Raw genomic sequence first — 16,318 nt, forward strand, 5'->3', positions numbered from 1 at the left:
AAAATACATTTCAGTAAGTTGAGAAAATGGGCAGGTCACCCACTGTTAATACATTTGAAAATTATACAGCATGTGGGCTACCAGGTGGCATGGTGGTTAAAGGCGCTGGACTCCCACATGCTCGACCATGGTTCGAGCCCTAGATCTGGCAGCTTGTTTTCTCACCCCCCCCACTCTGTCCCTCTGTGGTCAAATTAAATAAATAAAGTTAAATCTTTAAAAAATTATATGCATGCAAGAGAGAATAAAAATAAAGCCCTTGGGGAGCTACCACAGAGGTCAAGCATATAACTTCATTAGAGGTCCTGTTTTCTCCCCCAAGGCAACCACTGTTTGAGGGTTTGATTCTTCTCTTGCTTTTCTCTAGTTTCACAACTTACATGTATTTTTTTAAGTAATGTGTTTTCATGTCTTAATATAAATAGAATCTTACATGTTTTTACGATTTAACGATTATTGTCTGAGATTCATTCACGTTGATGCATCTAGCTGTTGTCGAGTTGTACTTCTCTGGTGTTCCATTACACGAAACATCCTATTCTGTTGTTGATGACTCTTGACTTATTTTCACATTTGGGGCACTATGGTATAGTTTTCCTGTTAATCGTTAATGTACAGGTCCTTGGGGAACATACTTAGTTCGTTGGGTAGGTACCCACAAGTGAAGCTGCTAGGTGGAGGGCAGGTGCACTTTCAAGTTCACTAGATAGAACACCAGACTGTTCTCTCCTCCCAGCAGGTGTTTTTGCTATCTGCTGAATGTAGTCTTCTCACTGTCTTTTTCATTGGCATATCCTAGAACACTATGATCTAGCATATTTCTGCTTAAGAAACCTCTGTAATTTTTTAAATCTATGAAATACTTTCATGAATCTTTTAGCCTTTTTAATTATAGGAGTATTTCATAAATTCTGGATATGAATTTTTTGTTGCTCTTATGTGCTTGCTATTATCAATAAATTGTTTTCATTCTAAGGGCATTTTTTGATGAAGTTAGTTTTAATGAATGGAATTTCAAGTCTTTGTTTCCCTTATGATATACATGCCCTGTGTCTTATTTAAGCTACAGTGTTAATAGTGCTTTAGTTTCCAACCTAGTAATTGTTCAGGATTTGAGATTCTCCCCACTGTTCCTGAAAAAGTCTAAAGAAAAACATTCAAGGGACCATGGCTCTTCTAGCCTTTCAAAGATCTAATAGTTATGCTATACAGACTAGTAAATCATTAGTAAACAGTCAACTCATAATTTTATGGTGTGTAATCTCATACTGACTTAGACCACCAGCTCACTATATTTCTGAAACATTATAGGAGTTTTTTTTTTTTTCACTATAGGGTGCGTGCGCTCGCCAGACAGAGACATAGAGACAGAAAGAGAGAAATCGCCCCCCAGGAGGGATGGTCACGCCACAATCCCTTCTCCTCCATTCTCCTCTCAGGATCTTGGGCATGCACGCACACGCGCCCGGCATGAGTTTTAAGCCACTGGGTCCGGGACGCGAACCGCAGTCTACTATGTGGGAGTCCAGCGACATAGCCATTACGCTAACTGCTGGTTCCCTAGAAGTGAGTTCTTAAGATGGACCCTATGTTAACCTAACCTAGGGTGGTTTTAATCTGCCATTAAAAAAAAAAATAACCATCTTAAATTTGGCAGTGAAGGGGACCAGCAGTTGGCGTAATGGCTATGTCGCTGGACACCCATGTAGTCTACCGCGGTTCAAGCCCCAGACCTAGTGGCTTAGGCTCACACCAGGTGCATGTACATGCATGCCCAAGATCCCAAGAGGAGTGGAGAAGGGACTGTGGCTTGGCCATCCCCCCGGGGGTTGATTTCTTGCTCTAACAAGTGCACACACCCTATAGCAAAAACCTCTCCCTCCCCCCAAAAAAATTTTGCAGTGAGGTCATATTATTTCTACTCATGTTGAATAGTTTTTAAATATATATCCCATGTTATGATTTTATTATATTCTAGTTTTTAATTAAGGCCACAGAACGGACATTAGTTTTCTTCCAAGGATGTTCTAGGACAGGGGTCTCCAACCAGGGAACTGTACAGTAGAAGGAGAGCAAGCAGAGCTTCATCTCTAGAGCTACTCCCCGTCATTGGCCTTACCACCCAAGGTCGCCTCCTGTCAGATCAGCAGCCCATTAGACCCTTGCAGGAGTGTGAGCCCTACCATGGACTATGCGTGCCAGAGAGCCAGGTTGTACACTCTGTATGAGAGTCCAGTGCCTGATCTGGTGAGGGTGAGGTGGTGATGCTACTGCCAATGCCAACTAGAGAGGTTTGTAGAGACAGTAAACCTTACCAAACCCCCAACAGTAAGTGACAAGCTGCATCTGGTGGCAGGCTTTTTAGTGCAAGTGGGTTGATGTATTTCAACGGCACAGCTGCAGGTGGCGGCAGGCTTTAAGTCAGAATCTACACTTCCTCTAGTCTGTGCGTGGTCTGTCCATTATTTTCCTTACCACATCCATCCACACCTCTTTCCACACTGTGCCCTTGTGTCACTCACCCTGGCCAAAATTAATAAAAAACAAACGTCTAGTTTGTAGGAAAACAAGCTGAGGGTTCCCACTGCTTCTACATTGTGGTGGGAAGTATACGTATTTATTACAGTGTAATGAAGTGCACAGTAAATTAATGTGCTTGAATCAACCCAATACCATCCCCCCTCACTCCCCAGTCCATGGAAAAATTGTCTTCCTGAAATCAGTTCCTGGTGCCAAAAAAGTTTGGGGATTGCTGTGCTAGGAAATAACCACAACAAACAAAAGAAACAGAATAATTTTTATTGCTATGTTAATTTATTACAAAGATAACGATAGTCTGTTGAACTTGGTTACAACTAAACACACTTTACCAATTCCCGATCGTTACACTTATTTTACAGACAGGAAGTAGGCTGGGATTCCAGGAACCAGAAGTATCAGGTGAAAATAGGAACTTTATACGAAACCCCACGACCAGCTGTGCTTCAAGTGAGTGTTAAGATTAATCGGTCCCTTCTTTGAGGAGGGTCTGGCTCAGAAGAAACAGGAACTGGTACAGCTGCGCCCTTCACAGTGACCCACCATAGTCATGTGTAGGAGGACCTTAAACTTCTGAATGCTGGTTCGGAAAGGTTCTACTGTAAAATTAAGTATCAGTTGTGGGATTCCTCAGCTAGTCTTTTTATTGCATGATGTCTGGAACAGTTATCAAAACTAGGCCTGCGTCTCTGCTAGAGCTTGGGCCACAAAACAGCGCTTATCACCGCAATGCACAAGGTAATGCTGTTAGGTCCAATGATGAGACCGGCTGGATTATAAATACACAGTCTTCAGAATGACAGGCACTTAAAGCTCATTAAGTAAAATACAAAAATAGATTATATTAATAGGAAATATTTAGTGTTTATCAAATTGTAAATCTAGGCTTTGCCATTTTTAAAAAAGATAATGGAAAATGCAGAGATGACATTCAAATAAAGTGAACAATGCATTTTTCATAACTCTCCTTCTGAGCACTGAACAATGTGATCTAAGAAAAGGACTTACCACAAAGCACCTAAAATAACATTTGTTGATGGGGAGGAACGTTGTCAACCGTTTCTTAGTGTTTCCCTCCCAAGTCTCAAGTCAAGCCATTGAAAGTACTTTCGTAAACGATTGTCAGCGTTCTGAAATCAGGTCAGTGTGCCTGCGTAGCAGAGAAGTTGGAAACCCTTAGGGAGGTAGCTCTCCTTCCTGCGTGCTCTTCCCCCACACATGCAAGTGAGTTAGGCTTCAGATTCTGCGCCTCTATGTTCACTTGGGCTTCCGTCACTGTCATCTGGTTGATCGTTTAACAATACATATTTTCCGTCATTGGTTAGTGGTATGGACAGCATTAATTGAGCCAATGCTTCTGGATCCTGAAGTTAGGAGTGTTTCAGAGGAAAAAAAGAGAAAGCTTAAGATGCACTTATACCCCTTTGGCTTGGCTTCTGTACGCTCTGCGACCCAGCCTCATTCCTCCTGAGCCCTGCTGTGTGTGCCTTCAGCTGTGTCTCCTGGCTTCCCTGAAAGCAAGTGCAATACTAGTACATTCTAGACTGTTTTTCCTCTCAGCCAACATGACGTTTAATCATCTTCCCAAAGACAGTCCGCAGAGCTTTTTCATGAAACCTGTCTTGTCTTTAAACCTTTTCCTCCCCTCTTCACCTCTCCCAGGAGCTGGCCATCTGGCCCATCACTTGTATTGGAAATACAGTTTGGTCAGAAAATAGCTGTGCCCATTCACATGCACATCTGACCACTTTTGTGTTGTGATTACCCGGTTTGGTTGCAATAGTTATGTCTACAAGGTAAAGGCTCACTAGGGGATCCCTGAGGGGCTTAGGGTACCTGTCCTGTTCACTGGTATAATTTCAGGGTTTTTCTTCTGTACACTAGGCTCTTAGAAATCTGCTGAATGAGTGAACTACTAAGCTGCTGAGTCTTCATTTCTAACGAGCTCCCAGGGGCTGTTCGTGCTGCTGGCCTGTGGCCATGCTGTGAGAAGCAGAGTGCCTGGTAGGTACTTCAGCTTGTGTCATCTTAGTTTGAAAGGAAGGAAAACTAGCCAACGAGTGTGCAGGCAAGGAAAGCAAGAGAGCAGGGGCTGCAGCAGTGATGGCTACTGAGAGTCCACAGGGTTGCCTGCTGTCAGCCGGGCTGGCGGTTAGAATGCTTAAAGGAAACCCCAGACTTGGCCATCCTGTCCAGTGGACATTGCTTTTCTCTGAGGGAAACCTTAGTATGCGTACAGTATAGTATGCGATATTTCTGAAGTAGTTTTGCACAGATATTTTGCACTAAAATGCACCTTACCTTCTGAACCTCAATAATTTCTTTTCCCAAATTAATAGCATAACATATCTGCAAAAGATAAGAAAAGTGGAGTTTGGCAAAGATAAAGAGAACAATTTCAGAAAAAATGTGACACAGGAGTATAGTGAGGCACCATCTGCTCACATCCACATGTGAGTACAGGCCTGGCTGCAGCAGACTAATGGCACGGGGTTTGGAGCGTTAGCATCCAGCTGTCCTTACCTCCCGTCACCCATTTATATATATATATATAAAGTTCCAGGTAAGTAAAAACCTTGCCTTCCAGTGTTTTAAACTTTTTCCTCTCTCAGCCCTAGCCAGCCACCACATATGCATATACACACAGTAACAGATACTCAAAAGAAGACTGACTGGTTTTAATTCTTTCTAAATAGCTCACATAGTCAGTTTTTCACAGTGAACAAAAAATAGCTGAGATGTACTTTCCTGATACCATCTTTGTTAAGACTCCATTGTAACTTCTGCTTTTTTTTTTTTTTTTTAAGATTTTTGCGATAGGGCACATATCTGCAAAAGATAAGAAAAGTGGAGTTTGGCAAAGATAAAGAGAACAATTTCAGAAAAAATGTGACACAGGAGTATAGTGAGGCACCATCTGCTCACATCCACATGTGAGTACAGGCCTGGCTGCAGCAGACTAATGGCACGGGGTTTGGAGCCTTAGCATCCAGCTGTCCTTACCTCCCGTCACCCATTTATATATATATATATAAAGTTCCAGGTAAGTAAAAACCTTGCCTTCCAGTGTTTTAAACTTTTTCCTCTCTCAGCCCTAGCCAGCCACCACATATGCATATACACACAGTAACAGATACTCAAAAGAAGACTGACTGGTTTTAATTCTTTCTAAATAGCTCACATAGTCAGTTTTTCACAGTGAACAAAAAATAGCTGAGATGTACTTTCCTGATACCATCTTTGTTAAGACTCCATTGTAACTTCTGCTTTTTTTTTTTTTTTTTAAGGACAAATTTGGAAGCATTTCTTCATTCACTCTATTTTGGTTGATAGGTATTTTTCATGGGGAAGTTTAAATTCAGTTTTCTGTCAGTGAGGGCATTCCCAGGAGGTAGTTATCTGAACTCCTAGGTGGAGACATGCAGCATAATCAAATATCCTGGGGATGGTGGGGGAAAAAAAATCCCTTTAAAATGGACATGTCTGGACAGATATAGAATCTTAATATGAAACAAAACCTTTTCGCCTTCTGAGTTGCTTTCGAAAATATATGTGCTCAGAGACTGTTCTCCTGTGGACTCAGGAGTGCGGACGACAAAGCCAACCAGTCTCTTGTTTTCTTGATGAGCAGCAAACTGTGTGACGCTAGTAAGTTCAAACTGCAAAACAAATAGGAACAGACTGATTATCACAACTGGAAGGAAAGACAAAACAAAAAACTTATTCTCTATGGAAAGGCATTAAAAATGAACTAATAGTGATAGTCATTTAATCTGTGGATATTTATTAAGTGCCCAGTTGTGTTTAAGGTAGGTAAAAGGTGAGTTAGGGAGTTATCACTAACATTAAGCTGTTTGAGGTACTTACATTGGCCCTTGATACTTGAGTCTGAGGATCTATCAATCTGAAATTTTAAGAGATTCATTTTATCACAAATGTTAGGTAAATATACATCTTTACAAGTGCTTGTAGAAGTTCAGAATGAAATCACACAAATACCCCCACATACAAAAAAGGCCTGGTTGAGTGAGGTGAGCTAGTCCCTTGACCACGTGCTGTGGTTTCTGTTTGCTGAATCAGTGCAGTGAAACTCCGCGGATACCACAGAGGTAGCAAGCAGGCGAATTAGCCTCAGAGGACTTCGGTGCCTACCCGAAAAGGCAGTGCTAGCACCTTTCTCAGTAAGTCTGCTGTGTGTAATGAAGATGATCATACTGTGTCCAGTTTTCTTCTCAACAGTCATTCACTACTTTAATTCCCCTGAAGTGGTGGATCAACTTATTCCAGATTTTTGTGGGTGAAAGAATAGTGAAGCAACTTTGGCAGACTATTTTCTATCAGTCTGGGTGTAAAAGGAGTACTGTTTAATAAGGTATTCCAGAATACATATACTTTAACAACATTTTAAGCATCATCTAATGACCAGGTTGCTGTGGCTTGGAAAATAAAACTACATTAGAGAACTTACTGCGATTTTAGATATATGAGGGCGTCTTTAAAAAGTTCATAGAAAATGTGTACTATGAAAAACCATGCATGGATTTCAAAACTTTTTTTACACCAAAATAAAAATATTTCCAAGCTTTTTGAAGTTGGGTCCCTTGTGTAGATATAAATTTCTACTGTGTGCTTCTACTTATGTTGGCATAATTAGCATATGGCATTACATATTTATATTATACTGAAAGGCTGTAAACTTTTTTTAAGGAGAGATTTTTGCTATAGGGCACATGCGCTCGCCAGACAGAGACAGACAGAAAGTGAGAATCATCACCAGTGGGGAGGGCCACACCACAATCCCTTCTCCATTTTCTCAGGATTTTGGGCATGCACACACAAGTGCCCAGCATGAGTCCTTGGGTCCAGGACTCGAACCACAGTCAACTACATGGGAGTCCAGTGATGTAACCACTACACCATCTGCTGGTCCTGATGGCTATAAATTTTATAGATGAAGAAAAAGAAAACCCAAAATTATTATAATCTCATTTATAAGAAATGTCCAGAATAGGAAAAATCTATCCAGACAGCAAGACTAGTGGCTTAGGGCTGAAAGGTGTGGGGTTTAGTACTGATGGGTATGGATGCTCTTTCTGGAGAAAGGAAAATAAGCTCTAAAATTGTGGTGTTAGCTGCATGTCTCTGAATAGACTAAAAGCCACTGAATTGTACGCTTTATATGGGTGAATTATTGAGACACTGGAAAAGTCAGGATGCATTTTTAAAAAATAATTATTTATTAAATTTTATTTATTCATTTCTTTTTAACTTGACAGAGAGACACAGAGAGAGAAAGAGAAGGAGAAAGAGGGGAAGTGAGAAAGCAAGCCACCAGGTCCGGGACTGGAACCATGGTCAGCCATGTGGGAGTGTCCAGTGCTTTAACCACTATGCCACCAGCTGGTCCCCAATGCATTTTTGCTTAGAAAAACATAAAAAGTATGTCATGGCTTTCCCAATGACCTAATATATGTAAATTATATCACAATAAAGCTGTTACCTCCAAAAAAGGTTACAATTTGAAATACATGTAGTACAGTTATTAGAGCCCAGGATCTATCATCTGAGGGCTCAAGACTGACTGCTCACCTGGCTCCACACACAATCCTGTGTAAGTTACTTAGAGTTCTTCCAAGTGCTTCCTCTATAAATCTATGGTAAGAACCCCACTTCGAAGAGCCAGTTATAACAGTTAATGAGAAAATGTGTGTGGAACGTTAAACTATAAAGCTTTACATCTTACCTTTGTTTATGTCCCTTTTTTTTTTTATAAAGGTTTTTGCCATAGTGCACATGTGCTTGCCAGAAAGATTCACCGAGAGGGAAAGTGCAAAATCATGCCACAATCCCTTCTCTTCCATTGTTTCAGGATCCTGGGCTCTCGGGATTCTGGGCACACAGGCGCACATACACACCTGGTGTGATTTTCAAGCCACAAGGTCTGGAATTCAAACCATGGCCAACCCTATGGAAGCACAGCACCTTAACCATGCTCCCTGCTGGCCCTTTATTGCTGCTAATTTCAGAAGCATTCTAAGAAATGAAAAACAAAAAAACAAAAAAAAAAAAAACAGGTTCAGCCCATGGTATAGTGGTTAAGGCAGCTGGATCCCACATGGCCAGCTGTGTGGTTTGAGACACAGAAGCATGAGAAACAACACCAGGTGTATGTGCATGCATGCCCAAAATCCTGAAAGGAGGAAGAGATGGAGGAAAAGGGACTGATGCATAACCATTCCTGATGGGGGTGGGGGGTGGGGTGGGGTGCTTTCTTATTGCCCCCACCTCTGGCAGGCACATGCACCCTCTGGCAAATTAATTAAAAGAAAAAACCCAAACCTTTCCATTTTCAAGTTCTGAGATATAACAGAATAACTCCTGAATAATGGCATCTTTATGAACCTTCTGTCCTCTCTACTTTATAAAATTGAAATGTAAAAAGGGGAGTGGCAAAAGAGGAGTATTATCTTAATTAAGCCCAATAAAATATCTCAGCAATAACATTCCAGATGGGTGAATATAGCTTTAAAAGGGAGTCAGTGAGTCAGTGAAGCTGCAAGAAAGTCTGGAAATGAAACCGTACCTCAGGGTCTGACTGGTGACCATCAGATGGGATTCTGTCATCCGGAAGATGTTGTGAATGGCCCGAGCAGCAAGAACTTGCCTCATTGCTTCATAAATCACTTCTGTAGTGCTGTCTGTCTTAACTGCCATTGATCCCAAAAACCGAACTATAAACATCTGTTGCAAAAGAGAATCTGAAAAAAATAAATAAATAAGCATTTTCTGCTCAGTATTGAATTTACTTCTTTCTCTGGCTGCTCTGCATCCCCGTCAGGCATGGTGGTCTGAGAGCAGGCTGAGGCCTCAGATTTTGTTTTCTCTGGACAACATTCCATCAGAATTTCTCAGGACAGCTTTATAAATACAGCATCACCAACCCTGTGAGTCTACATTTCACTGGTTGGTTTGGAACTACTTTGTTAGACTAGAAAGTCTAATGTGTGATGACAGTGGTACCAGATGAACACCCTTCTGTCCCAGGTGACATGGTGACAGTACATACATTTCTTCCTTTTCTCTCAAAAGCTTTCCCACTAAGACAATAGAAAATTCAAGATTTTGGCCCACTGAGAAAGTTCTCCTATAGAAAGAGAAAAGACCTGATGTTGGTTTGCATTCAGTTCACACATCATAGCGAAGGCCAGTGGTGACATGTAGTAAATTAATGGACACCTTTAACTAATTAGCTTATTGACTCTAATGAGTGCCAGTTTTGGCCTCTTGATAATGGTATGGAATTTGAGACTAAACAATCACAACTAGAAAATCAGAAAGAATGTTTAAAAGATCTTTTTTTTTTTTTCCTTGTTCTAGTTAAAGAAAGGTCTTGCTGTGTCTCCCTCTCCTTTCTTAGCTTCTGAATAGCTGGGGCTGCAGGCAACACACGACTGTGCCTGGCCTTTTTTTTTTTTTTTTGAAATAATTATTCCCTTTATTTATTATTTTTAAATTTCACCAGACAGAAAGGGAAAGTGAGAAAGCAAGACACCAGGTCCAGGACTTGAACCATGGTCAGCCATGTGGGAATCCAGGGCCCTTAACCACCATGCCACCTGCCAGCCCCAGCGCCTGGCTTTTCAAGCTGGACTAGGAATCAAACCCAGGCCTCCTGTAGTGTGCACTACCACAGCTGGGCCAACTTACCCAGCAGTTTAAATTGAGAAGCCTCTCTTTTTCCTCTCTTGCCCCTAAAAATAACTTATGGGCTAAAAAAATTATTAGGAAAATAAAACTAATGATAATGTTCTAAATGGTTACTCCCATATGAAGACAGCTTATTCTGTGAACTCTTACAGTAGGATTTTGAAGCACAGCCTATTAACATCATTAAGAAACAACACCCTACACACACACCCTAAAGCTGTAAGGAATGCTAACCTTCAAGTCCTACTTTTAAACAATTTTTTTTTTTTTTAAGGTTTTGGCCATAGGGTACGTTGACTTGCCAGAAAAATAGAGACAGTGAGAAAGTGAGAAGTCACCCCCTAGGGGATGGCCATGCCACAACTGCCTCTCCTCCATTCTCTTCCTGGGATTTTGGGTTCACATGCACACATGCCTGGCATGAATTTCAAGCCACTGGGTCCAGGACTTGCACTGCGGTCAGCCATGGGGGAGTCCAGAGCCCCAACCACCATGCCACCTGCTAGCCCTTCAAGTCCTACTTTTAAATTCAAATAAATGAGGTTGCTTTCTTCTTGATGCTCTCAAATTCTAGTGAAGAAGCTGTACCCCATGAAGTCCTGTTAGCACTCCTAGTCACTTGACTGCCTTGGCTGGGAACTCAATCTGCTCAGTTGAGTATATTATGGTCTGCTCCACTGGGCACGTTCTTAAACACGTAAGAATAGAAATCAAATAGTTGGAATTTGAGCAACTTAAATATTACTTATTTATGTTATCTTCCAATCCAAGAATGGGGTTATTGGGGCTAGCAGATGGTATGGTGGTTAGAACACTGGACTCCCACATGGCTAATTGTGGTTTGAGTCCCAGACCTGGTGGTTTGCTTTCTCATTTTCCCTCTCTCTGTTTCTCTCTGATGAGTACATATGCCCATAGCAAATTTAAAAAGTAGTAATAAATAAAATTAAATAATTCTTTAAAAATTAGGGTTGTTTGTGCTCTTGGTTTTCTAAAATGAAATAGTGTAATATTTATGGTTCACGGGGCCACACTGTAACGTGGCTATTCTATCTTTGAATTTGTTTTTTAGGAATGTGATAAGAGATTCCAATTTGGCAACATTTCTGTGCAAGGGTTACACTAAGGGTACAGGTGTACTGGTGGGAATTAGCTGTAGGAACTCTGGTTATCCCTCAGTTTTTATTCAAGGCCTGCCCTCATTACACGTGTCCTGTTACAATTTCAGAGAAAAACAAACCTGCAGGTCATAACTTCAATTCACATTCTAAATCCAATCTCTAGAACACAGTTCCACACCTGATTTCAAGGTCTGGTCCTTATTCTGTGGAGAGGGTAGGATAAGCACAGCAAATTAGCCACTTACCCTCTGCTTCTGGAAATGAGTCATCCTCAGTTTCACCAAAAGGGTTGGTTCGCCTAGGGGAATAGCCAGAGAGTCATGATGGTGTGGTTAAGATCCTAAAGGGTCCTTAAAAAGTTTATGGAAAATGCATATTATGAAAAAAAAATAGCAGGTGTTTGCATTTTTTAAGGGATTTTTTTGCTATAGGGTGCATGCACTCACTGAAGAGACAGAGACAGACAGAGACAGAAAGTGAGAAATCATCCCCCCAGGGGGGATGGCCATACTGCAATCCCTTCTCCATTCTCCATTCTCCTCTCAGGATTCTGGGCATGCACACACAGGTGCCTGGCGTGAGTTTTGAGCTACTGGGTCTGGGGCTTGAACTGCCGTCGACCACATGGGGGTCCAGTGACATAACCATTATGCCGTCTGCTGGTCCCTGGATTTCTTTTTTGCACCAAAATAAACTCATACTTAAACTCCATTTTTCCAGACTTTTTTTTTTTTTTTTTTTGAGAGGTTTTTGCTGTAGGGTGCATGCGCTCGCCAGACAGACAGAGACAGACAGAGATACAGAAAGCGAGAAACACCCCCCAGGGGGGATGGCCACGCCACAATCCCTTTCTCCTTCACTCTCCTCTCAGAATGTTGGGCACGCACGTACATGCACCTGGTGTGAGTTTCAAGCCACTGGGTCCGGGACTCGAACCACAGCCGACTACCTGGGAGTCCAGCGACAGCCATTATGCTAACTGCTGGTCCCTCCACAGACTTTTTGAAGTCCCTGTGTACACTTAGCGCTCTCAGTCAGAATGACACACAGTCTTGGTAGTGGAGAGGACATGAGACATCAAATTTATTTTCATTTCTCCCATAGCTAATCTGTCCTCCCAGCCCCGTACCTGCTCCCCCTGTTCTGGTCAAGGAATTCTGTAGCAGGAAGGACAATATCAAATTGAATAGGTGTTCCAGGTGCAATCAGTTCTTCTGCTTCGGGAGCACTGACTGTTGCTTTGGGAACTATCTTGTCATTTTCCACCTCTGCATTTTTCACAGTCTGGCTGAAGTATAAAATAGGAAAAACAAAATCAAATTCCTCTTAGCATTATGCCTTTACAATCAAGTGAATATGTTTAATGCTGATCTAAGCTTTACCAACAGAAATACAAGATGGGACAGGGCACAGTCAAGAGAGGGTATGTCCAGGCTGTAGAGGACTTAATGCCATCTGGGGGAGGGGGGGTGTAAATTTGACTCCAGTGCAGGGAGTCACTGGAGACTCAACAGAGGCGTGGCATGATGTAAAGCATCACCTGTGGTCTCCGTGTCACCATCCTGACTTCTCAAAGCGTCTTGCATAACTGACCTCTGTTCCTTGAAATGATCCCCTTCTGGTTTCTTCCTCATCTCTTTAAGTACCACCACCATCTGCCAGGTGCTCAGCCTAGACGGATTATCCTTTGCCGTATTCTTTTCCTTTTCCACATCCCTTACAAGCCCTATAGGTTTTACCTCCAAAGTAAGTCCAAAGCCACCCACTTTTCTCTCCTCTGCCATGATCCTGGCCTACGCTACTGTCCTCTCCCTTGGACCACGGATACACAGCAGCTCTGTGTTCTGTGTTCTCCAGAGCAGCCAGTGCCAACTTTGGAAAAGGGGAAGTGGGTCTCTCCCTCTGCCCCCACACCTCAACACCCTCCCACAGCTCCCCCAAGCTCCTGACCACAGTTCCTTTGTGATCCCCCATCCCCCCCTGCCTAACCTCATCTTGCTCCAAGATCTCCTCTGTCCACCACGGTCCAATTTTATTGGTCTCCATTCAGTTCCTCAAAGACGCTGAACTCCGCCCCATGGCCCCCGTAATGGCTACTGGAACACACTACCTCTGGCTCTGCCGAAGTGGCTACTTCCATCTTTGACTTTTCGGTTTGAAGCCAGTGTGCACAGGCAGGCCCTGCACAGGCCCGTGTACTCTCCTTGACAGCAGCCTGCTCATTCCCATCATGGCGCTCTTCCTTGTTTTAGCTAAAGTACCTGCTGGCTTTCCCGTCCTCCCTCATTCATCTGGGAGATGCATTACCTAGGCCAGTCTGCGCTCACCGGAAGAGAGAGAACTGCTGCGAGATGAGGGAGGGCCACATGGAATTTGTTAGCAGTAAATGGCCATGTGTTCCCAAGAACACAGTTTCTCTGCTGCTTTCCCCCATGGTTACTAAGAAAAAAAAAATTTTCCTTATTCTTAGTGAGCTGAGCCTGAGAGAGACAGTAGTACCTCTCCTGCACAGCTCTGGGCTCTCTGGCAGCCTTCTGGCCTCTGGGCTGATTCAGCTGACTGGCTAGACTCCTTCCCCCTCCCTTTTTTTACCTCCAAGGATTCTGTGTCCCATCTGTGGGATCCTTTTTGTCTAATAATGTGACTTACTTATTCTTTATTTACTTTTTCCCATAACAAGGGAGGGAAGAAGAATGAGTTAATGAATAATTAACTGAGTTGCATATTATGTTTTCTAGAAAACCAATCCTACCTGCTAATTGCTAACACTAGTCAAACCACATCTGCACCCAGAAACATAGCACTTGAGCTAGGAAGGACACCACGAGGTCAGCTTATTTCTCGTCTCATGTCACACGTTCGGTGACAAAGGCCTGAGAGCTGAGCTGACGACCTCCCCAAGGACAGCGAACCAAGCACCTGCTGGCTGAGCTCTTAGGAGAGCCACGGCTCCGAACCCCGAGTCTGTGCTCTCTGCTGTGCCCATCCCCCATTTACAGAGAAGACAGACACATTTACTCAGGAGAAGGCTAAGAGGTCACCTCCACTGACTGGATCTTTATGCCCGTTCTCTTCCCATACCTGGTGCTTTCTTTAGAATTGCACTTACACACCCTACTTGTATATGTGGTTAAATCCTTAAATTATTAATTAAATTATTTAACTTGTTATTATTAATTTGACCAAAGTGAGAGAGAAAGGGAGAATGAGAAAGCAAGCCACCAAGTCTGGGCCTGAACTATGGTTGCCCATGAGAGAAGTCCAGCACCCTAACCACCACGCACCTGCTAGCCCAAATCCTGAAATTATTAATGAAATGTTCTCAAGACATGTTACTGTTTTCCTGTTTTAGTACCTTCCTTCAGGTTCTCGTGCTCCATTTCACAGCCCACCCAGCCATTACCCTGTTGGGTCTCCCCACCCCACCTGTCCCTACCCAGTTTACCTTCAGGAGGCTGCAGAGCAGTCTCTACCCCTGCTGCTGACTGCCACCCTCCAGCTCTGCTCCATGTCTGGAACTTCTTTTTTTTTTATTTCCTTTTTTTGGAGAGGTTTTTGCTATAGGGTGTGTACGCTCGCCAGAAAGACAGAGAAAGACAGAGAGACAGAAAGCGAGAAATCACCCCCCAAGGGGGATGGCCACACCGCAATCCCTTCTCCTCCATTCTCCTCTCGAGATCTTGGGCATGCACGCACACACAGCATGAGTTTTAAGCCACTGGTTCCGGGACTCGAACTGCGGTCAACTACATGGGAGTTCAGTGACACAGCCATTACGCTAACTGCTGGTCCCCATGTCTGGAACTTCTAAGGGGACATCCAAGCCTTTCACCCTCAGACTCCAACCTGTGTGCTGGCATGGCCGTCTACACTTCCTTCTTAGGTGCCCAGGGCCAGCTGGGTGAACCTGGGCTCCACACGCATAGCAGTAAGACCGGGGCAGGTACGTGACCACTTGGGGCTTCCCAATGACTTCCTCTTGGGGTCGTTAAATACATGCATGAAGAGAGTGTGGGGTTCTTCCCACGGTGCCCCTAAATGATGGACACCAAATGGTCATGTTCACTTGCCCTGGAGTGCCCGGTTTCCATGAGCATACCCAGTACTATGCGCCTCCACTACTGATCCAAATAGAAACCCCCTTACGAAGAATGGTGGGATTCCTGGATTAAATCCTAAAGCAGCACCAAACAAGAAGAGGCGTATGTGTGCCTGGAAATGTTCACTGTAAATGATAACAAAGGAAGGGGAGATAACCTAAATATGCAATTGCGAGTAATGAGGGAATAATGTGTAGTCATTAAAAAGAAACAATTATGAAATATATAGACATATTTAAAAACACATAGGTCAAAAGTGTATTCTAAATGTACATATGAAAATACCGATATGTGTGCAGATAAGGCCATGGACAGAAAAGGTGATTTTGTTCCTTATTTAGAAGAATAATTCTTGCTTTGGTCACACTGCTTTGTTGATGCAGACTGAAAATGTGCTGGAGAAACTGCCTGGCAGGACCCCCTTGGTGCAAGTCCGAGCTGCTGCAGTTGGCAGGCCCGAATCCTGTGGCGCCGTCCATCGGCAGTGCGGGCTTGGGCAGAGCCTCCCGCCTTTCCCAGTCACAGTTACTGCTCCGTAAACTGGGCTGGACGACAACCCTAGCTGGTTTGTGAGGATTAGGTTAACAACTCATGTGAAATTATACCTAGTTTGGCTCCCCCCAAACTAGTTTTCCTTTGTCCTGTAGTTACCTGGGGCAGGAGCTGTCTTGTTTTTTCCCAAAACTTGTAATGGGCGTCACTGCCTGCAGGGCTGTCTGGTTCAACTTGATCGCAACTGCCTAAAAAGCCACAGGAAGACAGGCTCAGTCCAGCAGGTGGCGCTCACCTTTCAGGCTGAGAAAGGCCGAGCGGCAGGGAGCCACTGGTTACCTCTTGGGTGTTGGGCCGGGA

The 16,318-nt window shown here is 43.3% G+C and overlaps 1 protein-coding gene across 3 annotated transcripts in view; it reads right to left on the bottom strand.

Annotated features, from left to right (window-relative positions):
- Positions 1–2,783: 2,783 nt before the first annotated feature.
- Positions 2,784–16,318, bottom strand: part of APPL2 (adaptor protein, phosphotyrosine interacting with PH domain and leucine zipper 2) — a 64,135-nt gene continuing 50,600 nt past the window's right edge. The window contains exons 15-22 of one of the 3 annotated variants that reach the window (XM_014591893.1): positions 16,118–16,206; positions 12,496–12,654; positions 11,612–11,664; positions 9,122–9,296; positions 6,406–6,442; positions 6,057–6,197; positions 4,840–4,887; positions 2,784–3,688 (exon numbers count right to left, since the gene is read on the bottom strand). In XM_014591893.1, coding sequence (XP_014447379.1) covers positions 3,680–3,688; positions 4,840–4,887; positions 6,057–6,197; positions 6,406–6,442; positions 9,122–9,296; positions 11,612–11,664; positions 12,496–12,654; positions 16,118–16,206 — 711 coding nt within the window. In that variant the 3' untranslated portion in view covers positions 2,784–3,679. Of the gene's footprint in view, positions 3,903–4,839; positions 4,888–6,056; positions 6,198–6,405; positions 6,443–9,121; positions 9,297–11,611; positions 11,665–12,495; positions 12,655–16,117; positions 16,207–16,318 lie in introns of all 3 variants that reach the window. The other 2 variants (XM_006141438.2, XM_006141439.3) reach the window with 2 other exon arrangements.

The sequence above is a fragment of the Tupaia chinensis genome, unplaced genomic scaffold (assembly GCF_000334495.1).
Source record: "Tupaia chinensis unplaced genomic scaffold, TupChi_1.0 Scaffold000054_1, whole genome shotgun sequence".
Taxonomy (NCBI): domain Eukaryota; kingdom Metazoa; phylum Chordata; class Mammalia; order Scandentia; family Tupaiidae; genus Tupaia; species Tupaia belangeri.